The sequence below is a fragment of the Globicephala melas genome, chromosome 1 (assembly GCF_963455315.2).
Source record: "Globicephala melas chromosome 1, mGloMel1.2, whole genome shotgun sequence".
Lineage (NCBI taxonomy): Eukaryota > Metazoa > Chordata > Mammalia > Artiodactyla > Delphinidae > Globicephala > Globicephala melas.
In genome coordinates this window covers 93,891,698-93,918,016 of record NC_083314.1, presented here as the reverse complement: position 1 = coordinate 93,918,016, position 26,319 = coordinate 93,891,698, and the positions used below count along the sequence as shown (strand labels likewise).

The 26,319-nt window shown below is 38.6% G+C and overlaps 1 protein-coding gene across 12 annotated transcripts in view; it reads left to right on the top strand.

The window, feature by feature from the left end:
• NTNG1 (netrin G1) overlaps positions 1-26,319 on the top strand; it is a 338,223-nt gene that overhangs the window by 232,604 nt on the left and 79,300 nt on the right. For all 12 annotated transcript variants that reach the window (XM_060301827.1, XM_060301879.1, XM_060301855.1 and 9 more), the window contains exons 4-5: positions 11,854-12,026; positions 23,716-23,742. In XM_060301827.1, coding sequence (XP_060157810.1) covers positions 11,854-12,026; positions 23,716-23,742 — 200 coding nt within the window. The remainder of the gene's footprint in view (positions 1-11,853; positions 12,027-23,715; positions 23,743-26,319) is intronic.

The following is a 26,319-nucleotide window of genomic DNA, read 5'->3' as shown; positions in this document are numbered from 1 at the left end:
TAAGGTTGCTGTAGTGTATTCTTTTGCACAGATTTGACTTTTATTTCTAGTCATAAAGCTATTTATTCAGCCTGATCTATTTTTAATCAGACTCTAAGGTAACCATTTGAAGAAATAAGACCTTTTTAAGTGGATAAGTATACATATTTAAGAGATCTCAAAAACTTACCTGACAATCCAACCTGATGAAGGAATCCCACAGTGTCAGATGGCTCAGCGCCGCAGCAGAGCCTTACTGAACTCTGGCTTTGCAGAGCACAAGAGACCTTGAGGTTTATTCCTGCCCTATTTTTCTTATGTCCCAATTTCTCCAAGAGGAGAATTATATTTTTTAATACAAAGAAGTATATAAAAAATTATCATGGTATAGTTCACATCAAATTGGAATTTAAAAAATAAGTGAAAAAAAAATAAGTGAAAAAAAATATTTCACTTTTGTGGTTGTAGAAAGAAAAAAAAAGAAAAATCTTAGTTGGTTACTATAAACCACAGAATGGACAAGTATGTGTGAACATAACTTGAGCACGTCAACAATCTTTATAATTGCTTCTTATATCAGGAATATATTCAGTTTTCCCAAAGAGGAAGGCTGAATGTCTTAAACAGGGTGAGGCTTGTTTTCTGCATGCAAGAGGACATGGGGAGGTCAGTTGCTGGGGGCTCACATAGTGTGTGAGGACATGGTCTGGCCTTGGTTTCCTTCTAGCCTCCTAGTTACCTGTCGTTAAGCAGAACTTCCATTCTTATGATTGCAAAGCTTTAAGTCCCTCTAGCATTTCCGTCTGGACCCCAGACAACAGAACAGGAGGAAAGCACAAAGAGAAAGGAGCAAAAAGTCAAAGGAATGATTCCATTCAAGCTGTCCTTTTTGAAAAGCTTCCCTGAACACCCTACCTAGTGACTTCTGGTCACATCTCATTTGTCAGAACTACATAATGTGGCCAACCCCAGAGGAAGGGCAGTCTGGGAAAATCAGTGTTTTAGTTTTCCCACATGTTTTATAGAGGAAGGCAAGAGAGAAGGGAATGTGAAGCACTTTTAGATAGCCATGAATTTGCCATTCCTCTCTATAATAATAGCTATAATAATAGCTAATATTTATTGAATACTTACTATCTACCACAATCTGTGATACACATTTAATGTGGACTATTTCATTTAATCTCAATAACAATCCTATACTATAGTTACTAACGGTAATCCAGATTATAGGTGAAGAAACTGACACTCAGTTGGGGACGCCCAACAGGCTCATGGTAAAGCTAGGACTTAAACTCAGGCCCTTCATGCCCAGAGTCCAAGCTCTTAATACCATGTTGCCCTATCTGTCTTATAGAATCTGGTTCTTTGAACAGTGATCATTTGTATTTCTAGGATTGGAGACCCCTAGATTTTCTGTTTTCTGAAAAAGAATTAGAATGGTTTACTATGCACATATTAAGCATCTAGGATCATCTATTAATTGCTAATTGGTCTTGGATTAGTTGAGTTTTAATTTAACAAGCTCTTTACCTGCTAGTCTTCAGACTGATTGGTTGTGCAGAGAAGAGTGACAGTCTGGATTGCGATGATTATCTTGCTATGTCTTTTATCTTTTGTCACCTCTTGTCTAACCAGATTTCTCTTGGGTGTAGTAAACGGATCACAGAGCACCATCATATACCCTTTCCAATCTTGGACAATGCATTATCTCAAATTGATAAGCTCCTATTTTTATTTTATAGTCATGGTACTCTTGTCTCCCTGGCAAGCTTTAGAAATAGAAAGGGACTATTTTTAATATTATATACAAGAACCAGCAGTTTAGTGAATCATGTAATCTGATGCTTCACTGTGAGTAAGTTTAAAGTCTCAAGTAAGGTTTAAATGGAACTTCTGGAGGGTTTTAAAAGTGCCATAAGGATGTCTAAGTCATTTATTGCAAAATGTGTAAGAAGGCTTTCTGGTCCTTTTTCCATCAATTTTTGGAGCAAACCAATTGCCTTATATAAATTTTTTTAAAAGATCATTTTAGAATCCCAGAGTCAATGAAGAGCTGATCAAGATCTCAGTTTTTATTTTACACTCCCAGAGAAAACTGCATAACAGTACATTTCTCTGCTTCAAAAAAAATAAGTTTATACCATTCAGTTCTCAGAAATAATTCTTCCAAGAACAAAGGTTAGGAGAGTGGAGCCCCCGTCAACCAGGGCCCTCAACAACCAGGAACTCAATATATTGTGAAAGAATGAGCTCAAGAACCATATGGAAACCTGCCCTCTGTATTTGCAGGGTGGCTTCCTAGAGTCCTAACACCGCTTCTTTCATTTATGCTTCTCCCATAATACAGGAATCCAAACACAAGTCGGATGTTCCGCCTCTTTGTTGGTCTGTTGGTTTGTCACTGCTTTCAAAAAATTATAAGCAGATATCTATTTCACACTGAACTTTGACCATTGCATAGCTTATAAATACACATATTCTGAAAACATTTTTGCTTACCAGTGATCAGTAGCATGAGACTTTAGATTTAATTAATGAAGGAAGAGGTAGTAGAATGCTGGAAAGGTTGGAGCCCTCTCTTTTCTAGTGGGATTAGGATCAGACCAGCCCCATTTGATATTTGAAGATCCAGCCTTTTGCTATAAGACTGTGCTTAAAAATACAAATGATAATAGTAGTAGTTTATATTTATTAAGTGCTTATTACATATGAGGTGCTGTTTTCAGATATACTTTCAGATGTGTGTAAGAAAGACTGACATTAACAGTGCCTTAGACAAAGTAGAAGTTTATTTCTATCTCCTTGCATTTGGGAGGTTGGTGCTCCAGAGCTGGTATGGTGGCTCTGCTCCAGACACTCACCTTGACCCACCTTCCTGACTGCAGGAGAGGTTGTCTGAGGACCCTGGTTCCACTACCAAAGTCCACGTGGTCTGAGTGACTCAATACCCTATGCATGTTCCAGGAACTAAATGAGAAATGGGAAAGGAGTGCAGGCCCAACAGGAGTGTCACAGACACCACTCCTGATAATATGCCATTGGCTGGGAGGTAGTCACATGGCCACACCTAGCTAGAGGAAGTGCTGGGAAATGTAGTCTTTATGCCTGTGACCATATGCCCAGTTAAAACTGTTCTGGTGTGGAATAACAAAGATCAGTTAGCAGTTTCTGCCTCATCACCGTGTATCATTCAACCCCCCCAACAACCCCTAAGGTAGGTATTTTACTATCCTCATTCTACAGAGGAGTAAACTGAGCTTGAGGAAGTTGCCTAAGGTTCCCGCTAACGCCATACTACATAACCCCAGAGCCCAAACTCTTATCCATTGTTTTCTGTAGTCTCTTTTGGATAAATGCCCTATTTCATTTAGTTTATTTTTTCATTTCCTTAATGCACAATTCAGTGGGTGTTAGTATATTCAAAAAGTTGTGCAGCCATCATCACTATCGAATTCCAGAACATTTTCATCACTCTAAAATGACTGTCCATTAGCAGTCACTCTCTATTTGCTCCTCTCCCCAGCTCCTGGTAATCAAATCTGCTTTCTGTCTGTATAGACTTGCCTATTCTGGGTATTTCATACAAAGGAAAACACATCATGTGGCCTTTTGTGTCTGGCTTCCTTGATTTAGCATGTTTTCAAGGTTTATCCATGTTGTAGCATGTACCAGTACTTCATTACTTTGTGTTTTTTCTATTGTTATCTACATCTTCTTTATTCATTCATCAGTTGGTAGACATTTTGGTTGTTGCCACTTTTTGGCTATTATGAATAAAGCTGCTATGAACATTTGTGTACAAGTTTTTTGTGTGGATATGTTTTCAATTCTTTTGGGTAAATGTCTAGGAATAAAATTGTTGGGTCATGTGGTAACTTTATGTTTACCTTTTTGAGAAACTACCAGACTGTTTTCCAAAGTGACTGCACAATTTTACATTCCTACGAACCATACATGAGGGTTCCAGTTTCTTTTTTTTTTTTTTTTTACATCTTTATTGGAGTATAATTGGTTTACAATTGTGTGTTACTTTCTGCTTTATAACAAAGTGAATCAGTTATACATATACATATGTTCCCATATATCTTCCCTCTTGCGTCTCCCTCCCTCCCACCCTCCCTATCCCACGGGTTCCAGTTTCTACACATCATTGCCAACATCTGCTGCTGTCTATCTTTTTTAATTATAATCATCCTAGTGGATGTGAAGTGGTATCTCATTGTGATATTAATTTGTATTTTTTCTAATGACTAATGATGTTAAACATTTTTTATGTGCTTACTTGTACTTACTGTCCATATGCACGTATCTTCTTTGGAGAAGTATCTGTTTAGATCCTTCATCCATTCTCTAATTGGGTTATTTGTCATTTTATTGTTGAATTATAAGTTATATATTATATATAATATTATATATCATAATATATATATATATATTCAGTTTGTGAGTACAGATAGAACCTTAGTGTTGGTCAGGTTTAGGTCAGAGATTTCCACACAATATGGTGGAAGGGAGAAGGTGTGCAGAAGGATCACCCCCAGGATTTTAGTTTTCTTGTTCAGCAGGACTTTGACACACTGGTGAGCTCAGCAGTCCTTTTCAACGTTTACTGTGCACATAAATCACCTAGAGATCTGGTTAAAATCCAGATTCTTATTCAGAAAGCCTGGGGGAGGCCTGAGATTTTAACAAGCCCTCAGGTGATCCCAGAGCTACAGGCCCACGGACCACACCTTGACTAGCAAGTGTTAGAGAATGTCTTAATAAGCTGTTTAGACCATGGGTCTACTTCTCCTCTGAAGCAGTTTGATTTGTTCTTCCTCAAATAAAGTGATGTCCTAGAAGGAGCCCAGCTTTTGGAATTGACTCTTGGCTACCACTTACCAGCAGCATGTTTCTCTGAGCAAGTTACTTTACTGCTCTCAGCCACACTTTCCACATCTGTAAATCACAGATACTTATTCCTCCTTCTCAAAGTGGTGATGAGGCTGAGGTGAAATAACATACATAAAGCATCTATTCAGTTCCAGGTCTATAGTGGGCTTTGGTAAGTGTTGATTTTTTTTTTTCCACCTGCCTTAAATGATAGGGGCTGTTCCTCTGACTGTTGAGTACAAATACATCCTTATCGATGTAGAGACAACTCAGTGTTACTACCCTAATTTCGTATATGGTCATGATTAAATAGAGTATTCAGTCTGGGTGGTCTGTAGTTAGTCTATGTATGTTTCATCTCCTTTACTCAACAGATTGCTTGTTCTTGGAGATTAGGACTCTACGTCGTCTTCTTTTTGAATGCATGAGACCTGTCACAGTGTTATCCATAGAATTTGTTATTAATTAAAGCTTATGGAGTGAAGCAGACAGCCCATTCCAGTAGCAGCGGTAACAATAGTGACAGTAGAAATAATAATAATAATTGAAACTAACACTTATTAATACCTTTCTGTCAGACATTATGCTAAGTGTATGCGTGGATAATCTCATTCAGTCCCCAAAACTGTTCTTTGAAACACATTCATTTATTGTCCCTGTGGCAGCTGAAGCCTGGCCATACTCAGGAAGACAGCATGACTTCTGCATTGGTAAGAGCTGAGTTCTAAAGGCTAACTGCCCATAGTTCGAATCCCTGCTCCAGTTCATACTGCCTGGGAGACTTGGATTTCTTAGTCCCTCAATATTCAAATGCATCATCTATAATTATTAATAGCGCTAATTCCATGTAACTATTTTGTAGTTTATATGAAATAATGTGTGAAATATGCAAAAAGCACTTAGCACAATGCCAGGTGCTTGGAAGTATTTAATCAAGGTTAGCTCTGTTTATTTCTTTGTTAAGTCACTCATTCATAGCTTCACAGCAAATAAGTGGCCGAGGCTGTCTGATTCAGTGTCATATAACTCATAATCTCTAAGTCATTTTGCCGCAAGTCTCCCATTTCAAATAATGTATTGAAGTAGAAATTGAAAATTCATGTGTCAAAGTGAAAAGAGAAAGGTCAAGGGGCTGCAGAGGGAGAAGAAGTATGTGAGAGGCATTTTATAATTTGTCACCTTTTGGAAAAGACATCTCCAAATGCCTGATATTTGTGCTAACTTGTTTTCTACAAGTATTTGTGTAGCAAGTGCCGACCCAAGGAAGGCAAACCTGATCCAGGTTTTGTAGTGCCTGAAATGTATGCCCTTTGGGAAGGGGGCTTATTAAGGAAAAACTTTCATTAATTAAAAAATATAATAATATCTTATTGGTGAAAATAATATAAAAGTATATGACTGTATGAACACATTGTTAGGGTCCTTCTCAAGTTTTTGAAGGGCCGCCTGATACTTAAACTTCATTCACTTCGGGGTAGATCCTCCTATGGCATAAAAGTAGCCAAAAAGCAGCAAGCCTGATTTCCCTTCCAGTTTTGTTTCACAAAGGACCAGTTTTAAACTTCTTTGTCTTGGTACTTTTATTTGAAACACTACAATAGACTACATGTACAGACCTCTAACTCGCAGGAAACTCTGGTGGATAGCATGCTTCCCAGAATAAATATATTAAGTTATTAAAAAAAAAAAACAGGCAGACTAGATGGGTTTTTCATACCTACTGGCAGGTGGCACAGATCTAAATGTTGGAGCCTTTTTATAAGCAAGATTAAATTGACTTGTGACAGCTGCTCACTAAAATACAGGAAGTGCAGACCTGGTTAAAAGCAAGAACACACTGGTTTTCATTAAGTTTGCATCACAGAATAGAGCTCACTTTTTTTTTTAAAGGTCTGTCTTAGCAATGCCCTTATTTGATGGTGTGTGCAATTTGTTGCTTACACACAAGTGGATCTTTGAGGTACAAGCAAGTCAATTAGTTCTATCTGCAGTGTCTTGGTATGTGTTCTATACATGTAAACAGAATCGGTGAATAGGCTTAGCTCTTCAGAACATCAGATCTGTGACGGCTAGCGAAGCCTGTTAGATCTCCACTTGTACAGTTCCTCCCCTACCTAATGTGATGGCAAACGTGGCAGCTGGATGGCCAAGGAAATGGATAATGAATCTGTCAGAGATGAGTGGATGTCACGGGAGTCTGCCTTCCACCCCATCACAAGGCCGGAGTTCATAACACCAGGAATTGAGAGCGATCTCCCAGCATTGTGAAATACATTTTTTTTCCGTTGGAGGAAAAGCCACTCTGGCAAGCGCTCTAAATAAAGGATTTCAGTGTCTGATTGGAATGGGATGATGAGAATAAACTGAGCTGTGGAAAATGAAAGGGAGCCGTTTCCAAATACAGGCCAATGACATTGTGCCTCAGCGTCCACTTTCACAAGCTCAGCCCTGGCACAGCAGTTGTCACAATGACTGAAGAAAGACAGTCCAGGAGCCGAGCTAGGTCAGCAGATTTACGAAGTTAGAGCTATAGCCAGCACCCAAGCAGCACTCTGCCAAACTTTAGCCGACCCAGGTGGCCATCCTTACAGGAAGGAGTTGAAACTAAAAGATGCACACTCCAGAACAATTATGCTACCTAAATGCTCTCCTCTAAGCTGTTTTTATCCCTCCTCTAAGTTGCGTTCTTCTCCTAGGTCTTTTAGGCATCTTTTTAGGATAGCTCTTGCGTTAGCTTTCAGACATTTGGCAAATCCTCTGGAGTTTAAATTAAATTAAATTGAGTTTACAAGGTCTCACCAATTTTAGAGTTCCCTTTGCCCAATATAAGGTTAGTTATGAAAACCAGTGGTGAGGGCAATTTTCAGCACACATCATAGAGTGTTTGACTTAGTACAAACAAAGTACAAAGTTCAGCACACATCATAGAGTGTTTGACTTAGTACAAACAAAGCCTATTAATTCTCTATTCTTAGTCCATTGCTGTATTCATCATAGTAGAACAGGCACATGAAGTCCCTGCTTTCAGGAAGTTTAGTTGTTTATTAGTCACTTGTTTATTTGTCAGATATTTTTTAAACACTTATTATGTGCCAAGTAGCTTGACCCGTGTTAGGGATGTTACAATAAATAAGGCAAATATGACTGCTGCACCCAGGAGCTTACACTCCAGTGAGAGTGACAGAAGAATAAACAATTACAATACAGCCTAAGTCTAGAGCAAAGATAGTGTGGACTTCATCCTGTGGCTGGCCTTACCTCATGTCAGAGGAGCCCATAGGAAAGGCATTCTGGTGGGTCAGAGAAGGATTCAGATAGTTAATCAGCAGATGGTTTTGGAATGTCACCTAGGAGCCAGACACTGAGATTTCCAAGTTGACATCTGAATGGTAAAAATTATGCAGGTAAAAGAGGTAGAGTTATGTTCTAGGCATAAGGAACAGCTTAAAAGATTACGCAAAGGCAAAGTTTGAAGAACTAATTGTAGAATTGGTAGTGGTGCAAATAAAAATGGGGAAAGAACAAGAGATAGATTTCAAAGGGACTTGTAGGCCATGTTAGAGAGCTTGGACTCTATTCTGAGAATAAAGGGAAATTTTTCAATGGTTCTAAGCCAAGGTGACCCAGGTATTTTTGTGTAAATGATCGTTTTGACTATTGTGATGAGGTTGGGCTAAAGAAGAGTATGAGAGGAGGCAGAAAGGTCTCTATAGAAGCCATTGTAATAAACCAGATCAAAGATGATGATGATGTCAACAGGGACGTGGCAATGGCTAGAACTGTATGTATTTGAGAGTTATCGAGGAGGAGGAATTTCAGAACTGGGTGAGAGACTGAGTAAAGACAAATTAGATGTGATAGGAAAGGGAGTGGGAGTGGTCATTCTTGACCAGCTGACTAGAAGGTGATGCAATGTACTGAGAAAGAAAACACAGAAGGATGAGTAGGTGGGGGAGGGAAGCCAAATAATTCAGTTTGGGATATGCTGGATTTGACATGTTCAGGAGAGAGATCCGTGATGGACGTTACAGCACAAGGACTTATCCACATGTTGAGTAGATGATCTTCACCTAGTGATAATGGAAGGAGAGAGTTCTGTGGATTCCTATGGGTAACAGAGAATCTGAATCTCCTAAAATATTTCCAATTGTTTGAGTTTATTTTGCATGTTTTTACTTTTTTCTAGGGGAAAAAAATGATGCAAATTTGCTTTAGATTGCCTATAACTCAAAAGTAGTTGAGGACCACAGAGGAAATTGAAAGGACAACCTGGATAAGAGTGCCCAAGGAGAGTCACTTAAGCTGACTATGCTGATCTAGACCCCAAAGAACAGCACATGAAGAGAACAACAGAAGAGGGTTCTGAAAATGACCTTGAGAATCCAGTGGGGAGAGTGTGTCAGGGGAAATGGAGTGGTCCCACAGAGTCAAATCCCCTAAGGAGATAGATAAAGCAAGGAAGGAAATCCATTACATTTTCACCAGGAGGTCATGGGTGGTCTTGGCAAGAGAGGTTGTGGTTAGTTGGAAACAGTGAGTGTGTGGGAGATGAGAAAAAGGAGATGGCAAGTGTAGAAAACTCAAGAAGGGGAAGGAGAGTGTTAAAGTGGTAGCGAGAAAAGAAGACTAGGGTACAAAGTAGATATTTTTCTTCCTTAAGATGAGAGAGAAGCAATGAGTAAAAATTCTAAAAGCAGAAGGAGGCTTAAGTAACAACCAACCAAACCAAACACACAGAAGCTTTTAAAGGGATCAGAAGCTTAGAGAGATAGGGTGTCTACAGTAGGTATGATAGATATCAGGAAAGAGTAATGAACTGAGTTGAACCTTGAATGATTAAAAATCTTTGGACAGGTGAAAATGAACCATTAATTGAAAGAAATATGGGAAAATAAGACTAAATATTCATCTATTCTTCTTTCACTTCCTTTTGTTATTCAAAAAATATTTTCTCAGCAAATATAAAGTCTTTAGAATAGAAATTGCCTACAACTCAGAGACTGACTACCAGTATGGAAGTATTAATAGCTACAAGGTATATAATCCAATTTACAATTACTACTTGCATTCTTGGTCTTCACACATGAAACCAGCATATTCTTTGGGGTCACATTGTTCATTTCCTCATTTGGAATTTTTAAACACCAGATAGGGTGCTAAATCAGTATAAGCTGGTGCTTCTATCACTTAAGTTTCTAACATCTTCCATATTTATAAACACACCCATAAATAAAGGTGCTAATGAAGGAAGGAGAAAGATTCTTTAATAAGCAGCTTAACGCAAGTAACTCCCTGCATGTAGGAGATTTTTACAAGACTAGCTCATAATTAAACACTGTCTGTTTTACTTAACTGAATTTTTTCTCTTTTTAAAAGATTGTATGAATGTTAAAGACTCTGTTTATGTGTTGATGTTGAATGGGTATTGTTTAAATGGTAGCCTTTCAGCTTATTATAATTTACAACTATACAGAGGGCAGAGTGTAGTTATAAGTACTATGAAGTGTAGTCGACCCCTGAGGAAGCTGAGGCTTGGTCTTACCCAGGAAGGTTTGAGTGGGTGGCTATTGCTTTAGGGGCTACACCTTTTAGTTAGAAGAGAGCCCAGCAGCCCTCAGGAATAGTCTTAGCCATTCCTTTGTTTCCTTGCCGTAAGTACGGGTCAGTGTTCCAAACAGACCATTAGTGCACAAGAAAGAAATTTGGATGTTACTGTACACACATTATAGAGACCAACAGCAGTTGTTAAAGAATCTTATTTTCATGACATCTGCCAAAAAAGAAAGCAAATGTAAAGCACTATAATATTTCTTCATTTTTATGAAACTTGAATTTCTATATTTTTGTCCTAGTTCCTAGAAAGGGCCAGACTAGTTTAAAAATGCACACACACACATGCACACACACACACACACACACACACACACACTTTCGGGTTCTAACCCTGACAGATCTTGGCCCTTTACCCCCAGGTCTGGGTATCAGGTCCTTTCCTTTGTGTGGACACATCTCTTCCCACATACATTGTTCTGCCCTCTGGTCATGGACATTCTGTTGGCCTAGGCTTTATTTCTCCAGAGGATGTGGCTCATACTTTGTATCTTATAAGTTATAACCTGCTACCTCAACAGATATCAAGTTGGCCTTTGTAGTTTTACAGTCAGAGACTTTGGATATGGGAATGTATTTTTGTAGAAATTGCATATTCCATTGTTGCCTCTCATATATTACAGCATTATTCACAGGCACCAAAGGGAAGGCCTTGGCTAATGACCTCAAACCCCTGCCACACATAGGTTTCCATTTTCTAGTATTCGAAACGTCTTTTTTCCTGAGTCCTTTGACCCATTCATGAGAGACCTTTGTGATTATTTTATGTGAGTAGGAAATCTGAGGATTATTCAGGTTACTTAGAGGCCTTCGTGGAAAAACTCTTCTGCCTGAGGAATGTCATTTCAGAGCCCAGAATGAGAACATCTGTTTATAACCGCTTGGGGTCTATAAAATAAACCTGAATAGCAAATTATCTCAATGGTTATATTTCTTTTTAAACAAATAAGAGTAGTCCTTCTGGTTTAAGGAAAAACAGAAGATGACATTGTTCTTCAAAGCCAGATGTATTGTAGATTTGATAATAGCACAGAAAAGCCTCTCACTAGTGGCAATATTTTGGATATCTGTTGGGAAATCCCTGATTTCAGAGCACAGTTTCCTTAGGTGAGCGTCAGACCCCACCTAACTGACTTGTATTAAGATTCCTCAAAGTGTGGGATGAGGTCAGGCTGTATCATAATCCCTCCCCCACCCCTACCCCCAAGGACACTTGTTTAAAAGATTCGGAGGGTCAGGCCTGCAAATCTACATTTTACTAAGTCTTTAGGGAGAACTCAAGCACTACGGGCTGTGAGAGCCGCAATCCTAGAAGACAGATGGATAAAGCCTCAGTGATCACCAAGACAACTGGACTTAATGAACTCTTGTCTCTCCTCTGCCTAGGTGCAAATGTAATCTCCATGCCACTGTGTGTGTGTATGACAACAGCAAATTGACCTGTGAATGTGAGCACAACACTACAGGTCCAGACTGTGGGAAATGCAAGAAGAATTATCAGGGCCGACCTTGGAGTCCAGGCTCGTATCTCCCCATCCCCAAAGGCACTGCAAATACCTGTGAGTAACTTTTGCTCGGTAATACCATATTTTGTGCACGATGAGCTGAGAGTTCCTCTCAATTTCACTTGCAATTGTGCTTTCACTCCTCTTACCAGGAGTCCCATTCCTCTTCAAAATGCAGCTAAAGCTTTCATCCCTATTTTGCCACTTGTAAGCACATTTTAGCACTTGGATCATCTGTTAAAGTCAGTCTTCCAACATTCACATCAGTGTGTTGGGAAATGATAGAAACCACAGGAGAAATTTTTTCTAAGTGGATGAAACAGGAGCTGCTGTTTTTGCTTCCCCAAATTAATCTCCTATTAAAATAACAAAGGCATTCAAAACTCCCAACTCTGACTTAATTTTAACCATAAACTACTTCCAGAAATTCTCTAAATGTTTACAATCCCATTTCCCATACTGGGTAACCTAAGACATGCTTTGTCTAGAAGATGTTTCCCTCTCCAAATTTAGCTACAGCCTGACTTTGCTCAGTGAAATGGTGGGCTTTTTCCAAATGACAGCAGTTGATGTCACGCCTGGCGTGTATCCTGTTAGGAGAGGCTGCCTTTCGATAAAGAGTGTGACTGTAGGCCTGTAGGGACCACAGTAAGAAAAGGGATGTTTGTGCGCATGTGAAAAGAGCACAGGCATTATCTGTGTTCACAGGAAGCGTGAGAGATGCCCCGTTATCACTCATGTGGGTGCCCCTCTGAAATCCCTGAACATTCCTAGGAAAACAAGTTCTGACACGCTCAAGGAGACAAGTAATTACTTCCAGAATAAATTGCCCAATTCCATGCATGGACCAATTAGCCACTCACAAAAGCCCAAGGTTTGACCTCTCTTAAAAGTAGAGAAGGGTGAGGTTGAGAATACACCCATTCAAGTGAGAAGTAACAGAAACAGCAGGACAGTGAGTAGTGGGGGAATGAGACCTTGAAGAGCCACCAGCTCCATGCAAGGCTAAGAATGTTATCAGGCACTTCAAAGCAGCAGCTGTGAGAAACCAAACCTCAGAAACTAATAGCCAAGAACCAAGACCTTATCAAGTTAAATGTAAAAGTAATGGACCGAGTAACAGGCCATAAAGAATGGGGGCATGAAATGATGTTAAAATTTCTATGAAGCAGGAAAAAAAATCTGTCAAAGGCTAAAAAAAAAAAAAATCCCCCTTTGTGAAGGTATTCCGTTTCTTTCTGTGTTAAAGAAAAAACTGACAGCCTAGCTCCTAAAATTAATACATAAAGTTCTGTTGAGCAGAAATGATTTTTTTTCAAGGTGGTTTTATTAACAGAGACTCCATGGGCTTTCCTCAATTGTTGAGAGCCATAGACTCGTGAATTCAGGAGGAATCTCATGAGGTTATTTGTTGCCATACCCTGTGACTAGCTAGAATTCCTATCACCACAGTTGTCAAATTTAGTTTAAAGGTTTCCTCAAATGAAAATGACTCAGATTTCATTTTTGATGTCTGCTGCTCCTTTAGTGGGACAGGATGGAAGAGAACAATGTTTACAAACACTTGGTGGCATTCCGGCTCATCCTCAGGGCAGGCCAACTTGTCAGGGCTACTAGAAAGGCAGCTGGGAGAGACTGCTGTTGAAGGCATTGGCTTCTATTCTAACATGACACTGTTTTTTTCTACCCATAACTGTACTTCAAAGTCTTGCTTATTTCAAGACATTTTCACTGGAAAGACCTTGTTCCAGCCAAGCTTTTTCACTGGAATGGATTTCTTGTTATATTCTCCATGGAAATGGCTTACATAGCCCTAATATAATGCAACTTCTTTCAATTGTCCATGTGGATTCTATTGTCTATCCATCCCTTAGTTTTTCTTGGCCTTCTCTAGACTTTTCCCCATTTCTGTTAAAATATGAAGGTGACAGATGGACACAATGGCCAAGGAGGTTGAATTCAACGTTTCAATCCTCAATATGGCTGAAGCTAGATTGAAGATTTTAAGATAACCTGCAATGGTCCAGTCTTGCAATGGAAAGAACCCCTTTAAAGAAATCTCTGCCACATCAGACTGCTTGCAAATGTCCAAGGACGGAAGTAGGCAATTAAGTGGTTTAGTACACAGGTTCCAGAATCAAATACCAGTTTGTCCATTCACTAGCTCAGTGACCTTGAAAAAGTAAAGTATCAATATTAACCTCTCTAACACTTGGCTTCCCATCTGTATTGTGAGGATAATAACAGTTCTTACCTCATAAGGATTTTGAGAGAAGTGAATAAGCTAATGCGTGTGATGTGTTTAGCATAACACCTACCACAAAATAAGTGTTCAAAAATAATTTTATTTTTAGGCCTTTTTTCATAAGGCAGACTTGTCAATTATTGGACAGTTTTAATTGTTATAAAACTTATTTCTTAACATTAATATTGAGTGTCTCCTAATTTCCAACCACTTTTTCTTTTTAAGTCTTAAAACTCTATATCAACCCCAGTTTTCTTTCTTGTCCAGATTAACATCATCAGTTCCATTTCTCATATGATAAGATTTTCAACTCTCTTACCTAGTTGTTTGCCCTGGAAGTCCTCTGAATTTTTAGTGTGGAAATTTAAGCCAAACTCAGGACTTCTAGCACTGTTATGATTCTCCTGTCATTTTGACTTTTTCTTACACACATGCATACATGCACACACTCACGTGTGCACGTGCCCACACATACATGACTCGAGTTGGTACATTACAAGTCAGATATTAAGAGGGACACTCAGGATATGCTGTATCCTAATACAGGAATAAAAAACCTAAGAAGTAAAAAGGAGTGGCTACACTCTCTGATCCCTCAACACCAACTCTTCAGTAGCCTAGAAATAACACTCATATTGGATAATCTCTGGATTTAGCAGAACTTCAAGCAGCCAGGATTTTTGAATAAGAAGATCAGTTCCTGCCTACTCTTAGCATAAAAACTAGGAAGGCTTCATTACATCAGGAAATCTTAAGATCTCCCTTCAAAACCATTCAGCCCATCACTCAAAAGTTCCTTAAACTGGGACCTTGCTGGGAATACTATGGCTTGGAAGTCGTAAATTCTGGAGCAGCTCCAAGGCCACTTTTGTAGGGTGCATATAGAGCCAGGAGAGAAGAATACAGAGCCCCAGCCCTCTAAAACACCGCCACCCCAATCTGTGAGACACACCACATTTCCCCATGCTTTTCATTATAATAGACTCGGCAGAAGCAGAAGTAATAACTCTTGTGATGATATTTTTATTCATTGTGCTTTTTACTGAAGACTCAGTGTGTTTTCTTGGTTCTTTAAAGCCATATATATGTGTATCAATATATTTCTTATTTTTCTACAAAGCTTATGTTTTATCTGTAAGACATCTTTCTTCTTCTCCCTATTGATCTTCATTCTATTTTTGATAGAATTCTATTTTGAATGTCCTTTGAATTTCATTTCTGTTTTCCAAGTAGATAGAAACTCTGTCCAACTTCATGCTTAATCATGCTTCTCTTGATTCCCCTTGTCTAGCTCATAAATAAAATTCTGATCCCTCTTGAAGTTCTGATCCCTACTTATAGATGCTGAAAACTTAACAATTAACCTTTAGGAATAGTCATTTCAAAAAAGGTAATATAATATTGTCTATACCTCTGCTTGCCAGACTGTGTCCTATGACCCTTACAAGAATTCCATGGCCAAATAAGTTTGGAAAATGCTATACATTATACTGACTCTTAGATATTCACATTACCTTATTAAAAACATTTGAGAACCCTAAAATAAGTAATCTATTTTATCATGTGTTTCCCACACTTTATTGTTCATGGAACACTTAAAAACCTTCTATAAAACACTCTTGGGGACATGCTGCTGTAAATAATTTCCTCAGCTTTCTGATAGAAATGTCATAGAGAAAAGCCCAGCTAGTTCAGCTGTATTGAATCTTTTACTTTCCTCTTACCTACACAGTCTAATATTCTTCCAAGAAAGAAAATTAAATTGGTCTGACATTGACATTATTTGTTCAGAAATCCGACTTGAATTGTTACACAATATCTAGGTCTCCTCTGAGCGATGGAAAGTAATTTAATGATTGTTCTATTATTTTCTCTGGTATCAAATTTGCATTGACCAATTTATATTTTCCCAGGCGTACATGTGTATGTCATTATCCAGACAATTTCCTAAGTGCTTTACACGCATGAGTTCATTTTTAACTCACAACAATTTTATAAGGTAGATGCTACTATTTTCACGTTATAGAGGTGGAATCTGATGACTACTAAGGAAAAGTATCTTGTTTAAGGTTTAGCTACCTAGTCAGAATGAGAAGGAAGGTTTGAACCCAGGTGTGTCTTGAGCCCAAAGACTGTACATCTCACTATATGGCTTCTCAGGTTAAAGTTCAGTGACTTCCTCTGTCCTCCACTGGGGTGTGGACTCCATCTGACACCTGTTTGAACAAGTCGATCTCTAAACCTGCTCTCTCCCACTTTTCTTCCTAGATTGCTGCTTGTTATTTCTTTGCCTTCAAAGAGTCCCCTTCTACCTTGTTTTAAATTTTCATTCTCAGTGTACAGTTTTCTTCCTTGATATTCCTATCTAATCTTGTGGTTTTAGATCTTATTAATATTGGTTTAATGCTAATAAACAAATTATAGCCTGAATCTTTCTAATGAACCCAGGCTGTCTATGAAAATCTCAAAGTCAACATTGCAAGATACTGAATTCATTTCTTTTCCCCAAATCACCTTTTTCTTCACTCTCTATTGAAATTCTGCTCATTTTTCAAGACTACTCCTCAATGTGAACTCCTCGATGCAGCCTACCTAGCCTGTCCTATGCAAAATCAGCTGCTCTTTTCTTGATAATGTATGTATATATATCAAGATAGATTCTTGGTAATGTATGTGCATTTACAATTGGTTGACTATAATCAAAATTACCATGATAGTGATAATAATGATAGCTAATATTTATTAAGCTTACCATAGCCTTTTATATTTTGTGAAATGCTTTATGTACTTTCTTGCATTAAATCCTTACAATGTCCCCATGGGGTGTGTACTATTTTTATCCCCATTTTACAGATAAAGGAACATAGGCACATAAAGGTTGCCCCAAGATCCCACAGCGAATACATGACAGAGCAAGACTTAAACTCAGGTCATTCTGACTTCAGGACCTAAAATGTTAGCAATTTAAGAATGGGACCATATTTTATTCTTGGCCTTCATAAATGTTTGTGGAATTAATCATTTGGTGAATAAACAAGTAAACCTATACAGTCTTGAAATGTGCTTGTGGATGCATTGACCTCCCATCGATCTTCCCATGTCCCCTGGAATATGTGGCCTTCACAGTTCAGCAGTTCTAACACAAGGGCCTTCAGTCTCGCATAGGAAGAGACCAACTGAGATTTGGAGGAAATACAATAGGAAAGAGAATCACTTATTTTTCGTGGGTGCTCACGACCCATGCAGCCATCTAGAGATGACATATTGGCTGGCTGGTTTGTATAGGCCTCCCTAAGTGACATTCATGGCCTCAGTGACTTGACCATTGTTGGGCTCTGACTACCAGTTTTTCAGGCTCAATACCCTGATTCTGTCAGCACAATAAGAGAGGACCTTCCTCTAAGAGCCTTACATATATGAACCAAGCTGTAGGGCCAATATATAGAGCCAGGATACCTACCAAGTTATTCATGTACAACCACTAGTCCACAGTCACTTATTTGATGCTTATGGGACCAGATCTGATTTGGAATTCAAATTTTTTTTAATTTTAAAAGGTAATACAGTGTACATACATTATGTTACATCAATACCCACAGCAGAATATCAGGTAGCACCACTTAATCAAACATATTTCTGTAGCAAACCTATGATTATTTTCACTGAGTGAGATAAAGGAGAAGACCTCATACCCCCTCCAGTCAGGTTTTGTCACCAAATTAGTTCAGATCACATTATGTCATGCTGCAGCTAAATTTTGGGAAAAAAACTTTGTGTCTTCAGAGGTTTTTTTTGTTTTGTTTTGTTTTTGAGGATTAGAGATAAGATAAGGATTAGAGATAAGGACTAGAGATAAGATAAGATAAGATAAAGGATATAATAAATTGATCAATAATATAGAGTAGCTGTTAGAGGCCCAAGCTCTGGATCCTGGACCTCTGGATTCAAATCTCAATCTCCTTCCCAACTGACTACAATGATCTTGGGCAAGCTCTTTGTGTTTGAGTTTTTCCCCGTCAGTAAAATAAACCTGAGTATTGACATCATAGGGTTGTCTCAAAAATTAAATGAATTAGCACATGTAAGATACTTAGAACGGTGGTAGGCACATAGTAAGCACACAGTGAAGTTAGCTGTTATTATAATTGCACTGAAATCTAGCATGTGGACCCATCCCAGTCTAAAGAGCAAATTCTCTCTTTGGAGACAACAACTGTATGGGGAGATAAATTGTGCCCAAATGCCGGATTATTCATCCACAATATGAAATAACTGTTACAGAGTTCAGAATATTTAAGTCCTTATGATCAGTGTATTCTCTCCCCTGTAATTAAGTCTCCTTGTAGAGCCAGATACTAATCAGAAGGTTGCTTGGTGAGCATGGGAATTAAATTCAAAAATTTTAATGATTCAAATGCTAATAACATCAGGCTGAAACATCAGACCCATCCATCCTACCCCAGGGTTAACCTCCCTAATGCCAACAGAACACTGAAGGCCTGAAAGTTTACAGGTTACCCCTCCCTCTTCCTGAGAGAGTGCTAGGCCAGTACTGCCACCACATGCCTGAAGATGCTCTTCTTTCAGGCTTTTACCTTCTGACTAGCTTTTCTTCCAATCTTCAGGTATGTTAATACACTAAGTTATCAATAGATTAATGTCACCTCTGTCAAATTTGTCATAGACACTCAGGCCCCAGAGCCCTTCTGTTGTTCTAAGATGACTTAGCTAACTCTGATTGGATCATTTTTGTGTTGATTTAACAGTACAATTCTGTGAAGGCAATTTTATTTCCTTCACTTTCAAGTTCCTGGGAGACAACTCACCGTACCTCCTATCCACAGCAGTTTGGACCAGGGAGCCGGGTTGAAAGAACATTGGAAGTAGTTCCTCTAGAATACAAATGAGGCTGCAGAATGTTTTCTTACTCATCACCTACTTCTTTTTCAGCTGGGCTTTTTGGAGGTAGAGCTCCCAGTGGCTGCAGCCTGGCTAGAAGAAAATCTAGTCACCTACTTGATAGGCTTTTTTCAAACCACCTAACACAACAATGGTAATATTTTCTCTCAGTTTAAAGCATGCTGAATCCTCGTCTCTTCTGCCTCCCTCTTGATGAGAAGCTGTTGAACTTCCCATTGATTCTCAAAAGGAGTTATGACTTTTAGCACTGCATTCATCTGCTTTGAAAAATCAGAGTGTTTATTTTTGAGGTCTCCATCAGGTTGTCTTCCTTAAGCTTAACTATGTCCCCTTTAGCCACATACTTGGTGGGAGGGTTAGTAAAGTCAGAAGAAGAAGAAGGAGACGGAGAAGGAGAAGAAGAGGGAGGGGGAGGGGAGGAAAGAGAAAATAACAAACTATATAAGTCTACTAGGGTCTCGTCCCCCAACTGCAGTAGAATTCCTTAAAAAAATAAATAAATAACTATGGGATTGGGGAGGGCTGGGTGAGGAGGGAAGAACTGTAAGTACCTACAAGCTTAGCACTTTCACATTCTTTGGCCCTTTGGCTTACTCAACATGTATGTGTATCTCTGACTGAAGGAGCATATCTATTCTAGAAGAAGCAGAAGTCCTAAACTCATACACCACGTATTGCAGAACCTTCCTTTAAAGCTCATTCATACCTGTGTTTCATTTCCTCGGTGTCAGTTTAGCAGTGTCTCAGTAGATGGGGATAATTATCTGCTCTAGTGTTGACTATAAAGGGGTCAATTTGGACGAGGACCTTACTTCTCACTGTGGCTTCGATTTCCTCTTCTGTAAAATTAAAGTGCTGAGTGAGATTATTTCTTAACTCCCTTTCAGCTCTCCATTTTTGGTCACTCTTTCTGAATTCACTTATCTGGTGCCTTCCTTTTTTCTTTCCTTCCTATCTACTTATCATCTATCTTTCCCAAAGATTTTTGAGGTTGTTTCAGAGATAGATTTAAGCCAATGAAGCTTAAATTACAGGGCCCCTCACTAGACTCCTTCTAAATTAAAAAAAAAATCTAATTTCATGTCTGATTTTATACTTTAAAGTTAATATTCCCCCAAAAAGCTCCTAGATTTGTGTTTGCTTTAGGTCCCACAAAATCTGCATTTCCCCCTGGATAGCTTAGGGAAAAAGACAAACAAAAATAAGAGCATACAAATAGGAATATAAAAGGAAGGTGTGAGAAAAAAAGAATAGAAAGAAAATAAGCCAAACATTAAATCAGCTTACCCAGTTGAGCATCAAGCTGACCTCTGAGTTTCCTGGAAGGCAAAGTGGTGAAGGGCATATCTACACATTGTATAACTCTTGCTATTAGAATGGAGGAAACTTCCAAAGAGAACAAAAATATTTATTAATACTGAACTCTGAGAAATGTCTCAGTGGAACATCTTATAGGGGACAAGACTGTACTATGACCAAAAGTGGTATTTTCACTCTGATAGAAACCTTCTATCAGAAACAGGCGATAAATTTTTGCTCCAATGTACATCAAGCAACTCCTCTGTACCAGGCATTGTCCTGAGCAGACAACAGAGATACAGACATGACACTCGTCCCCTCAGAGGTCTCAGGCAAACACACAATCATAAGGATAAGTTGATAAGTTGCTCACAGAGGCCTGCACAAAGAGGTGTGCCATCACAAAGGACACTGGCTACAGGGAGGTGAAGAAGGAAGGGAAGAAATAACTTCTGAGCTCAATTTTAAAGGTAAACATATTCTTTACATAATAGTTGTCACTTCACAGGGAATGGTTAAAAAAACTGCCAACACATCTAGACAATTTTCCTGAATGTAATCTGACTATCATTCCTGTGGCTTATGGGCAACCATCACTGTTGTAAGATGGAGTTGCATTCATTGATTCAGCACTTACAGACCCCAGAGATACCCACCTTTCATGAAGAATTGTAGCCTTCCCGTGTTCGTTTCTTAAGCATTTGAAAGATTTCTCATGACTTACTCATAGCCTTTTCAATGCATATAACTGGTTTATTAAATTCTTTAGTTTGTAGAGGACCAAAAGCAAGGTGTTTGAACATTACAATAAGAAACATTAGGGAAAAAATAACATTTGACAGTATACTAATGGACATCCCTTGGTGCTCAGGTATTTTCAACTACAAAAATCTTTATTCCAATGAGCAGTTTAAAAATCTTTTCTAAGCAATTCCCATTTTACAACAATGGAATAGAAAGTGACTCACCTGGTAGCACCTCACAAAATTTTAAACCACAAAATGAGAAAGAGCCTGAATTTTAAACATCCAAATGTTAGTTAATAGAAAACATCTTAATGAGGAAAATAGGATCTCATATGGCCTTGCTTGGCAAGGTTTGTATAGCTGCAATGAACATTTCTCCCAGCACTGGCATCCCCAAAGGCATGGAAACATTTCTGCATCTTTCTAAAGTATTCAACTGCAGCAAGTACTGCATCAAACAGTCTTACAGGTTTGCTCTCCACTGTGTCTGGCCAAACATCCTGAGAACTCCGCCTTGCATTATGCATGGCCCTCTAACTCCATGCAAGTTTGAAAACACATGAAAAGTCTCTTCCTGCCATCCCAACTTCCATTCTCTTTGACTGATTACGAAGGCATAGCAGTTCCTTGTAATGGAGCAGGATTTTCAGTCATGGGGAAATTTGGAGCTTCTGCAACTGATACTAAAATTATGATGCTGCCATCATACCTCACTCAAAAGTGGATTTGCAAAGGAAAAAAATAAAGATTCAGTACCAAGTCAGTGTCACACTGTGGCAAAGATAGTCTACTGAAATGTCGGGTTAGGAATCCAGCAGTCCTTTGCAGAAATCGCATCCAGCTTGAAATTCAGTTCAGACAAAGTTAAAACATGGAAATGAAAATTTAGCTTTCCAGTTTTGGTTGGTCAGCGATCAGTAATTAAGCTGAAGCATCATAAGTTCTGTGCATTTAAAATCAAAAGACTTTGAATATATCTAATAACTGAAAATAAGATTTCATCCCTTCCAGGCTTTTTTAAAACATCTTGGTAAGCTTTAATTTCTCCTTCTCCCCTCCTTTCTAAGAAATAGGAAAATAGCTCTTGGTTTTAAAGAATACAAGGCTAGAAATCTCTGAGCAAGATGCAACGATTAGTTAAAATAAGCAGAGGGCAGTTGTTCAAAGATTAAATACTAAAATAGAAATTTAATGATTCCTACATTTACCACCTGTTAGCACACTTCACGATGTGGAGAACAAGTCCGAACAGCTCATTAACAGCTATCATTTATTGACTGTGTACCATGTGTCAGACATTTTTATGGATTATCTCATTCAATTCTCACAGCAGCCCTGTGCAGTAGATATTATTAGCCCCTTTCAGATGAGGAAACAGGCTTTTAGAGAGGCTGGGAACTTGCCTGAAATCACCCAGCTAGTCAGTTGCAAAGCATGACTCTTTCTCAGTTCTGTCTTATTTGCATCTCATGCTCTCACCCACACCACTCCCTGAATTTAGTGGAAATGTTACAAATCTCTGACTTCTAATTAGTAGTATCTATCATGGTGTTGCTTGCTTGATGACCCAACTATATCAATAATAGTAATCACAGCAAAGATGGTTGGTTATAGCACATACCACCTGCCAAGCAATGCTTTGAGTACTTTAATTATATATATATATATATATATATATATATGTAATCCTTGCAACAACTCTAAGAGGTGGAGAACTGAGCCACAGAGAGTGTAAGCCACTGGCCCCAGGGTCACGCAGTCAATGAGTATAAGAGCAAAGCTTCAAACCGAGACAGCCTGGCTCTCATGCCCCTGCTCTTGGCTAGGGGTTTTCATCCGGATACAGACTAAATTCATGTCCACATTTATACCAAGTTCAGTCACATTCTGAAATGGTTCTACCACCTCAGCAGAGCTTGGCAATTAAAGTAGAAGCTGAAAAATCGACGAAGCCCAAATCGAACAACCTAATGTACTCTTGAATCATTCTGCTCAATTTAATTTCTATTACATAATTTAATCCAAATATCTGACAAGTAAAAGAAGACTAAAAATGATGGTTATATGTAGTTAATCAGATAAAATGCCAAATGACTTTCAACACCTAGCACATGCATATCAACACATCTAAAGAGATCTATTGCATATGTGGATATATTTGCACAGGCCCATATAACGCAGACTTGGTCTTTGTGCCCAGAACACAAGCCTAGCTTAATATCTGTTTTGAACCACATAAAAATTTTCATTAACCTTACAAGTAAGCACAAAATGTTTGATATCACGAAGCTGTCTTGAACAAGCTGCTAAAGTTGAACATTAATTTCCCAACTCTGATGAGTTCAAGGAGTTGTAGAATAAAGCAAAATGGTCTCAATGGATGGATATATATTTGGGGTTTTTTTTGTGCTATTTTTCTTATGACCTGAATGTTATCAAGTGTTTATGTTTCTGAGATTTTTATATCATGTTAAAGATGTCACATACTAATAAATGTCTAACAGCTTTTCTTTATTGTTTTCTTTCTCTCCAGGTATCCCCAGTATTTCCAGTATTGGCAGTAAGTAAAAAAAAATCACCAATCCAATTCTAGGCCAGCTTTGCTTTGTTGTTCAGCTCCTCAGATCTATTTTCCCAGTGTCCATTTCTGACGTAAGAGAGTATTTCCTTTGTGAATTGAATTGCTGTGTTTGTTCTCTGCACATACATGGTGAGAGCACAGATAAAATAGTTATCTGTGTATAACTCCTCTGGGGATATGGCAGTGCTGCCGCTTGCCTGACTACTGTTAATCAATGAAGGCTACCTTTACAGAGGTGCAATTAGTTACATAACCATAACTCATTTAGCAAAAATATAAACAGTCCTATTTACCCATATCTGGTAACCAACAAACAACTTGAACTCTCTCCCTAGGACTGAATATGAATTTCTACTGTAATTTAGAAAAGCAGAGAATGAATGTTTTAGGCTTATTCATTAGAACCGAAAGAAATCACCATGCAACCAAGGAGCAGGAATTTTATTAGTGCATTAAACTTTAGCCTTTGTGAAGGCCTGAAAGAGGTAGGTTTGTGATCATTAGTCTTACTGGAGGAATGAAGGAAAAAAATAATCAGTATGTCCATTTCTCCCTCCTAAAATACAATTATCCGTGTTTTCCTGACTACTTAGTTTCAAGTTTGATAGCGAAGGGGTATGAAAAAATACATGCAAAATTTAAGAGTAAGGATACTAGAAATTCCTGCAAGAAATATTTTAGTAGAAATATCAGCAATTGAAAAGAGAAATCTCTCTTCAACATTCTGTGGAACATTTCTCTAGCACCATTGCAAAGAGAATTCTACCAGCTGTCATGGGAGAACCAGGCTGTAGCTCCCTCTTTACATTTAAAACAAGGACACCAAACACCAAGCCTGAAATACTCACTGAGGAAATGCCCCATAACTTTTCAGAGCCGAATCTCACATATTTTTAAATACTGTTCCCTTTCCCTCTGATGGCTAAAACCTTTGAACAGCTACTGAATAACTGATTTGAAATAAAGTACTGAAGAAGCCAAGATTATGCACTGTAAGTGAAAAGAAGCATTTTCACTGGGGTTTCACCCCTCAGTCTTTGTCATAGGTGCTGGGCCACACAGGGTGATACAAGTGTAAACAGCAGTGATTGGAGAATTCCAATACCCAACATCCATCTAAAAAGCAATACACTCCTAATTTGGATTAAACAACTTCGCGCTTCTTATAAATGCAGTCAGGTCTCCCAATTTATAAGTCAACCTAGTTTACTTACGCTTGAGAATAGGCCCGCACGTGGGTTTGTTAAGAACTAGACGTGTTAAATGCCATGAAAATCAGCCGCTTTGTAAATAGAAATAGGAGTAGTGTTCACATTCATTTAGATACCAGACTAATGCTGCAGCTTCCTCCTTGTGATCTTGTTGAAATGGCATCAGTGCTACAAACTTGCAAATGAAAACCTTCAGATCTAATAGTCTAATTTTTCTGCTGTAGTATCTCCCTTGGCGCTTGCCTAACTGTATAAATACGCCACATTGTGCTCCTTTCAGGCCTTGACAATTGCATTTGCGCATACATTTTGGAGCAAAAGGGAACCAAACAGAAGCAAACTGAGACAGATAATTGAGGCTGCTATGGTGATCTGACCTGTCAAAAGTTTCAGAAATGGATGGATGGAAAGTAGTTCTTTGGTGTTAGGGTGTGTTTCTGTTCGGAGTGTCAATCGTATGTTGCATGGAATTTCTGACTGTACTGCTCACCCAACATCTCATTCGGCCGCCTCCACCACATGCCCCATCTCTGAGCATCAGCAGATGTTGACCTTTTACACACTGAATCGGGAAATTCCAGTTTTGCTTTGTTTTATTTTGAAATCAATGGTGACCTGAAAGGATGCTTTGTTTTGCCTTTGGAAAATGTATTAACCTTTATTATCAGGAAACTAGGAAAATTTAGCTCCTTAATACCTAACTAAAACCCTCTAACAAATAAAGTGATAGCTTGTACCCCGCCTTCGTGATGCCTCTGGCTGTTCTGCTTGGAGTGCAATGGGTGTTTCCTCAGAGTTCTCAGGCAAACAGGATATAAGCGCTTCCAGGGGTCACCCAACATCACACACGACTAGCTTGCTTATTGCCTGGCTTTAAGGTCAAGAGATTTACCATAAAACCATCAAACATGATTGTATCTTCTAGGCTGCTTTAATGTCATTTACACATTCCTTCTTTGAGGACTCATAAGGTGCTCGCTGTGTGCACTGGTGGATGGATTCCTTTGCTCTCCAAAGGGCAAGAATTCATGCATAGATGACTCACTGCCTGTTCTAGAGGGCACAGAAATGGGGTTTCCAAGGTAAAGCCAGAGAAGAGAGAGCTGCTTGGATTTTTAACTAATTTTGGGTGTTTGCCAGGGCTTTTCCCTTTATCCCAAGGAAGGAATCAATGAACATAATTCCAAGTACACAGAAAGATGCCATTATAATATATGTAACACCCATGAGATTCCCATTATCAAAGAGCATCTCAAGGAAAATGAATGATGCCTATTATCAACATAAATTATTGATGTATGTAACCATAAGTTCATATACATATGCTATATACACAGTGACTGAA